Below are 8263 nucleotides of genomic sequence, written 5' to 3' on the forward strand. Positions count from 1 at the left end.
AACAACAACAACAATCTTACATAAGTCACTGATGTATCTGCACTGTGCCCATCTCTCCTCAGTTGTTTGAGAGCTGATGGTGTGGTGGTGGGTGAGAGAGGGTGAGCAGGCTATTTGTGTATGAATGTATCTGTAGGCCTATACTGTACTGTATGTTTATTTGTATCTTGTTCGTGTTTTATGGGACCCCCTAGAAAATGAGATGCAGCATCTAAGGAGCCATCCCTTCAATAAAAATCTTCTACAATAGTAAATCTTCTAAAAAACTAAACTAAACTAAACATAAAACCGAACAAACCTCAAATCTTATGAGTCTTTTCTTCACATTTTGTGAAGTCATAATTTCAGATCTACCGTCCCAAAACCCTCAATATGTTGGGGAACCAGTGGTACTCAAAGTGGGGCCCAGGGACCCCCAGATGTCCTTGAGGAGGTACAGGTCTGTCATTTCAGTGTACAAACGGAACCAGGTTCACTCTCTCAGAGTTAGGGTTTTATAATGTAGATTATAGCCCCATTTCTTCCGATCGCCAAACAAAAAATCTGGGTTTCTGAGGCTATAGCGTCAGAGATCAAATGGGAGTCCTTGGCCTATAATGCATATAAAACTGTGAGTCCTTGATAATAAAACGTTGGAGAATCACTCATCTATACAATTCATCTTGTCATGCACCTTGCACATCACATTAGAGGTGAGAATATGTTTGTGCAGTCAGACATTGAAGCTCTCACCGCAGCCACACATGCTCTTGATGTTGGGATTGTTGAAGACAAATTCGCTGGAGAGCTTCGATTCCACAAAGTCCATCTCGGTTCCCAGGAGGGTCAGCTGGGCCTTCTTGTCGATGAACACCTTCACCCCGTCCTGCGTCACCTCCTGGTCCGATCTGTCCAGCTCTTTGGTGTAGTCCAGTGTGTAGGTCAGTCCGTTGCAGCCGCGGGTCCTCACCCCGACCTTCAGACCGACGTATTCGGGTTTGCCCCGCAGTAATGACCTGATCTTGTCCACAGCCGCCGGGGTCAGCGTCAGTGCAGCTCTTGTCGGCGCTACCTTTATTGCTGCGCGAACGGTCGCTTGCAACAACGAGGAAGACATGTTAAGCTATCATGGACTCAAAATGGTTTAAAGCAAATACGTTTATTTTCTTTGTCAGCAAAAACATTACGCATTACAGGTTTAAATAGTCATTGAACAATGACATCACGCTGACGTCACTATCAATCATCAAGACAGGGTCTAATAACTGTCCAGCTCCCATGTGACCAGCCTATCTATGGCGTATAGGCCTATGTGTGACTTGACTTCATCATCATTAATTAATTCTTTCATTCATTCAGTCAGTCACTGTATAGGCTATATTTTTATGCCATTGACTGTTGCTTTTTGATATCTTTTCTCCAAGTCCCAGCAGATGTCAGCATAAAACCACAGACCTGGACTAAACCATTTACAGTAGCTCTGAACATTTCTTTTTAGAGTAGCTCTCTCTCTCTCTAGAATTTCTTATCACAGCTGCAGTCTACTATTGCTAATACAGTAACTGCAGCTCAATGCAGAGAAGACAGAGAGATTTTTATTAGTGTGGATGCTATAGGCAAAAACACTATTGTATTCAGCCAGAGAATTATTTTGCCAGCAAAGTGAACCTGTGTTTTGTGAACTTTTTGACGGATCCGGGTTGTAAGGCTGGATATCTTGGACAATATAATGTCCTTCTCCCCTCTCTCTGCAGATGACGTCATAGTGACCTCCTCTAGACCTACCACCTGTGCCCTGGATCCAATCCCTTCTCCACTCTTCCAGACGATCGCACCTGACCTACTCCCCTTCATAACCGCCATCATCAACAGTTCTGTAACTTCAGGCTGTGTCCCAGCTGCCTTCAAGACAGCCAGAGTATCACCACTCCTCAAGAAACCAACTCTTGACCCCTCGGACGTCAAGAACTACAGACCGGTATCCCTCCTCTCATTTCTTTCAAAAACCCTTGAACGTGTGGTCTCTAACCAGCTTTCTCTCCATCTCTCACAGAACAACCTGCTGGATCCCAACCAGTCAGGTTTTAAACCGGCCCATTCCACAGAAACGGCACTCCTAGCAGTCACAGAAGCACTCCATGCTGCCCAGGCTGCATCCCACTCTGCAGTCCTGATTCTTCTGGATCTATCAGCGGCATTCGACACAGTGAATCACCAGCTGCTCCTGGACACCCTTGCTGACCTAGGCATCACCGGGACGGCACTAAAGTGGTTCTCCTCCTACCTGTCGGACCGGACCTACCAGGTCTCATGGAAAGGTTTGCTTTCATCCCCCCGATCCCTCCAAACGGGAGTCCCCCAGGGATCCGTACTTGGCCCTCTGCTGTTCTCCCTGTACACCAAATCCCTTGGTGCTGTAATCTCTGCTCACAATCTATCATATCACTGCTATGCTGATGACACTCTGTTTTTGTCCTTCCCCCCTTCTGCCACCCAGGTGGAAGAGCGCATTGCTGCATGTCTGGCCGACATCTCACAGTGGATGTCAGCCCACCACCTCAAGCTGAACCCGGACAAGACGGAGCTACTCTTCTTCCCAGCTAAGTCTTGCCCCATGCAAGATCTCACTATTTCCATAGATAATGCATTGGTGACTTCAGTTCCTACTGCTAGAAACCTTGGTGTGGTCCTGGACAGCCAGCTATCATTCAAGGCACATATTGCATCAGTCACCCGGTCCTGTAGGTTCACACTACAACATCCGTAAAATCAGACCGTTCCTCACCCAGGAGGCAGCGCAGCTCCTCATTCAGACATCTGTCATATCAAAACTTGGCTATTGTAACTCTCTCCTCACTGGTCTCCCGGCATGTGCACTTAAACCTCTCCAACTGATCCAAAATGCCGCGGCACGACTGGTCTTCAACCAGCCTAAGTTCTCACATGTCTCTCCCCTTCTCCGCAGCCTCCACTGGCTCCCGGTTGCGGCCCGCATGGAATACAAAACACTGATGCTGACCTTCAAAGCAGCCAAAGGTATGGCTCCTCCATACCTCCAAAACCTGATCAACCCCTACACCCCCACTCGTTCACTTAGATCAGCCAACACAGGGATGCTGACCGAACCCTCGCTAAAAACTCCAGGGCAAAAATCCACTCGTCCGAGACGGTTTGCCCTCTTGGCTCCCAAGTTGTGGAATAAACTCCCTGTCGCACTTAGAACAACGGACTCACTCGCTACCTTTCGCCGTGGACTGAAGACTCACCTTTTCAGACTCCACCTAAACTCTTGGCACTACAGTAAAATCAATGACCATACATAAGCTAGTCAGCATTTGTTTTTGTTTTTTAGGTTTCTTTAGAACTTTGATTATATTGTGTTTTCTCTAGATAGATATCCATTTACATTGTTATATTGCTGTTAATGTACTGACCTATTATCTTGTTTATTATTGTGATGTTGTATCTGCTTATTGTAAGTCGCTTTGGATTAAAAGCGTCTGCTAAATGCCTAAACTGTAAACTGTAAACTGTCCAGTCAGACACGACATCACAACATATAATTTGTTGTTAACCCTTTTCTGACCTCTGATTGGATATTATATTATCCATATCCAGCCTTACAACCCAGATCAAGTTTGCAGGTTTACAAGACAGGAGTGACATCAGAAGAACAATTTACATCATAATATGTAATATAAATACAAGACATGTTTCAATAAGGGAACATTCTATTAAACCCATGGAATACAGTGTGCAAATGGAGAGTATGATGTGCTTGGATCTGAAGTCTGGTGGCCGTGGCACACCAGTGCGTCTGGTGGTTGTTGAACCTCCTCTTAGCATAGCGTAGTTGATTAATTCCGTCTGTCTTGTGTGGCTTTGTTCCCAGTGGATTCCTCGCAACTCGTGTCAGTGCAACCACACTTGAAATGTCCCAGAATTGCACCTTTCTATGTATTATTGCTGTTAATCGTATGGTTCCAAACAGCACTGTAGGTCCAAAAAGTACCTCCACTATTATTTTCAATTTAGTTTCATATACTTGGAGCTCGGATCGAGTCATACATAAAACATAATAGACATGTACTGTATGGTATGTAATAGAAGACTGACGTCATAGACGACTGACCTCATAGATGACTGACATTAATTATACTGGCTGTCCACATGTAATCTGGACTGTTAGATCCACTTTGGAGCTGAACTGTTCCCATGTGGAGTCCGCATAATTCCGATTATTTTGTGAAATTTGTTTGCCCGAAAAAACTAAAATCTCCTTATTATAATGAGATGAACCTACTATCTGACAGCTTGCAGCCGGAAATTTTAGTTTAAAGTTGTCTCTATATATGGAGCCGTCCACCGTCCACACAAAGTCCACCCACACAGGCAATTTTAATAGGATAGTATAGGATGAGAGTAGATTAAAAACTAGAACTGCACTCTATCGAGGTTGCGTCTTGTGTGCCATGACGTGCGCTGACATCATCACTGGCATGGCATCACCAGGAACGCTGGTCCCTCATTGGCTATTAATGATGACGTTACCAGAAATGCTGGTCTCTGAATGGCTACGGGTTTAAACACACATGGCTACCTACCTACGCAGCCGAACGCAGTAGGCTACTTGTGCGATCGGATGACATTACTCAGAAAGTTTACAAAACACAGGTTCACTTTGCTGGGAAATAATTCTGTGACCGAATACAATATTGTGTTGCCTATGGCAACCACCCAAAAAAGTGGTTGTGGTTTTAGAACAGTTATGGGGCATCACCACAGACTTCCATATTTGGAAAAGACTGATAATGTAACTCCATATATTTGTATTATTTTTATATGTCTGACAATTATAGTCGTATCTGATGACGTGAGCATCAAAGCTGGTTAAAACATCACAGACAAGAGTAACAGCCTTTATCTGCCTTTGTCACGGCAAGAGGATCCACTTGATCGGAGATTTGAAGACAGCAGACATCACTCACTAGTTATGTGCTTTTGTTGCCAGACAACACTGCGGTGGGCCAGACATTCTGTTGATGGACGACCAGAAATCCAGGCACTGTGTTAGTTAGTTTATCATACATATACTCATGTGAAAATGGCTGACAGAAAAATGTATATTGTGCCCAACTCCAGCGCAAATCTACTGTTTAGCGCGGCTCCGGAGTTCAACTTGAATCTGCCATTCATACCGGTCAGCCAGGTCACTGGTCCTGACGACGTGTTACCAGACGATCCAACCGAGGTGAGAGAAAAGGACCGCCTCCCCGGACAGACATCTGCCAACCTGTCGACTCCCTCCTCATTCAAGTACTTCTTCAGTTCCGAAAGCAGCAGCCATGACCCTTTTGCATCGATAGGTCATCAGCCATGCTCACCACTGTCACATCTAGTTGCTCTCCCGGAAACAACGAGTCCCACCTCTGTCGCCGGCAGTGTCCCCAGCACTGCCCCGCCACCTCCTCCTGGCTCCCAGACTAACTCTGTTCCTGCATTTACTAGTACAGTTTACCTAGCCCCTATGGGACAGAACACCCCTATGGGACAGAACACTCCCCAGGGGTCTCAGCAGAGTTTCAACCCATACCGCCACACTCCCATCAGCAGCAAAGCCAGACCTTACATTTCCGCTCCAGAACTGCAGTCGTCACCTCAACCACCACCACAGCAAAACCCCTACTCTTTGGGCCTTCCGCTACAAGAGACGTTCCAGATGGCAGACCTTACATTCACAAAGCCCCCGCCCCCACAGATTCTGACACCCTCACCTCCCCCACCACCTACCACAGATTTGGTGCTGGCCAATCCCACGACGCTACACGACTGCAATGTCTACGAGCCTGTTCAGCCTCACTGGTTCTACTGCGAAAAAGCGGAATCAACAAGCGCCTGGCTTCCTTTCAGTATCATCGACTCCATTCAACTGGAAGAGACCTATAATTCTGTTCAGCCGGACCCGGAGAATGTGATCGTGTGCACAGACGGAGGCCGCTATGACGTGCATCTGTGCAACCGCACGCGGACCGCTGCGTATTGGGAGGAGGAACCCACTGAGATACGACGCTGCACCTGGTTCTATAAGGGAGACTCTGACAGCCACTTCATTCCCTATTCAGAGGAGTTCAGTGACAAGCTGGAGGGAGAATACAAGAAATCTGTATCTACCAACCAGTGGCAACGCAGGCTAGAATTTCCATCTGGTGAAACCATTGTCATGCACAATCCAAACATGATAGTCCAGTTCCAGTCCTCTGCGATGCCAGATGAGTTGGGCACAGCTCAAGATGGTCAGACCAGGCCCAGGGTGGTGAAGAGGGGCATTGATGATGATCATGATGAAGTACCTGACGGAGAGCTACCTAAGGTGGATCATCTAGTGTTCATGGTGCATGGAAATGGTCCTGTGTGTGACCTGAGGTGTCGGAGCGTGGTGGGGTGTGTGGACGACTTTCGTACAGTGTCACTGACACTAATGCAAAGTCACTTTAAGAAGTCCCAGGATGAGCATGTCATCAGAAGGGTGGAGTTCCTACCGGTCCAGTGGCACGCGGCACTACATGGAGACGCCACAGGGGTGGACAGGAAGATAAGGAAGATCACTTTGCCCAGTGCTGGACGTTTGCGACACTTTACCAACAAGACCCTGTTAGACGTGCTTATCTATAACAGCCCCACGTACTGCCAGACCATCATTGACACAGTTACCCTAGAGATTAACAGACTGCATGCCCTGTTCATGAAGAGAAACCCGGATTACACAGGAGCTGTATCAGTGGTTGGACATGGATTAGGTTCCCTGATACTTTTCGACTTGCTGTCAAATCAAAAGAATATTTCCCCTGCACAGGTCATGCCAACCATGCCAACTACTAATGAAGTTCATACAGTAGACATGAAACGGGATGCTGCTCAGGCACACAATACCCTCGCACCATGTCTTGTAGAAGAGCCTAAAGATGAAGGAGATGAGTTTGAAGATCTGTCTGCTGTCCTTCAACATCTGGGCCTATCCGAGTACAAGAGCACCTTTGACGAAGAGAAGATTGACGTTGAATCTTTGCTCATGTGCACAATTGAGGACTTGAAAGAGATGGGAATCCCACTTGGACCCAGGAAAAGGGTTGCCAAATTTGTCAAAGACACATTGAATAAGCAGGCCACTCTCCAGGCGGCTCAAGAAAAGAAAATGGAGGTGAAAGACAAAGAGGTGGTAGCACCACAGGCAGTACCTGAACCTCTGTCTGATCACACCACAAAGCTACGTGTGGGGAGAAACATCTACGTTGATTACAATTACTTTGAAGTTGGCACTGGACAGGTGTCAGTGAGCTACCGCGCCTTGGACTTTGAGCCAGTGAATTTCTTCGCCCTGGGTTCTCCAATTGCCATGTTCCTGACAGTCCGTGGTCTGGAAAAGATCGAAGAGTCATACCAGTTGCCTACCTGCAAGGGTTTCTTTAACATTTACCACCCACTGGACTCGGTCGCATACAGGATTGAACCCATGATTGTTCCCCACTTGGACCTGCAGCCCTTTTTGATCCCACATCACAAAGGGAGAAAGAGGATGCACCTCGAACTGAAGGAGAGCCTCTCCAAAATGGGCTCTGACCTGAAATATGGCTTCATCAGCTCCCTCAAGACGGCCTGGCAGACGCTCAACGAGTTTGCTCGTTTTCACACCTCCTCTGCCCAGCTACAGGTGGAGCTGGCCATGGTGGCGGATCAGATCAAAGAGGTGGAGGAGAAACAGCTACCGGTACGTGAGGAGCGAAATGTTTCGGACGGCGCTGAGCCACACCAAGGAGAGGTACCGGAAGAACTAAATGCTTTGGACACTCCTGAGACACACCAAGAAGATGAGCCGCCGGCGAAGATCGGGATGCTAAACGGTGGGCGCCGCATTGACTATGTCCTGCAGGAAAAGCCGATTGAGAGTTTCAACGAGTACATTTTCTCCATTCAGAGTCATCAGTGCTACTGGGAATCCGAAGACACGGCCCTGTTTATTCTCAAAGAAGTCTACGAATCCATGGGGATTAGTATACATTAATGCAATAATGTACTTGAGGCGTCAATCAACCTGAAGATGTTACCACATATTGTGCCAGATTCTTCTCCTTTTTTTCTTTTAGACACTCAGCATACATACAGCATAACCATCCACCATCGCCGAGTCACTCAAGCACCCAACAGTTGAACATTTTAGTGGTGTCAAGTTAGTTCAAATTAATGCAAATAAACATAGTCCTACACAGATCTCTTTCTGTGACTTTTG

The 8263-nt window shown here is 46.8% G+C and overlaps 2 protein-coding genes across 2 annotated transcripts; one reads left to right on the forward strand and one right to left on the reverse strand.

Moving 5' to 3' along the window:
• Positions 1 to 712: 712 nt before the first annotated feature.
• On the reverse strand, positions 713 to 1096 carry LOC308281659 (iron-sulfur cluster assembly 1 homolog, mitochondrial-like; the record flags this gene model as incomplete). The annotated part of the gene is made up of 1 exon (XM_080721892.1): positions 713 to 1096. One exon carries the CDS (start codon positions 1094 to 1096, stop codon positions 713 to 715), a length of 384 nt encoding a protein of 127 aa, XP_080578018.1.
• A 3987-nt stretch (positions 1097 to 5083) lies between these two features.
• Positions 5084 to 8038, forward strand: LOC308282103 (SEC23-interacting protein-like; the record flags this gene model as incomplete). The annotated part of the gene is made up of 1 exon (XM_080722447.1): positions 5084 to 8038. The coding sequence occupies one exon, from the start codon at positions 5084 to 5086 to the stop codon at positions 8036 to 8038; it is 2955 nt and encodes a 984-aa protein (XP_080578573.1).
• Positions 8039 to 8263: the final 225 nt, after the last annotated feature.

The sequence above is a fragment of the Nannobrachium achirus genome (assembly GCF_963921795.1).
Source record: "Nannobrachium achirus genome assembly, chromosome: 3".
Taxonomy (NCBI): Eukaryota; Metazoa; Chordata; class Actinopteri; order Myctophiformes; family Myctophidae; genus Nannobrachium; species Nannobrachium achirus.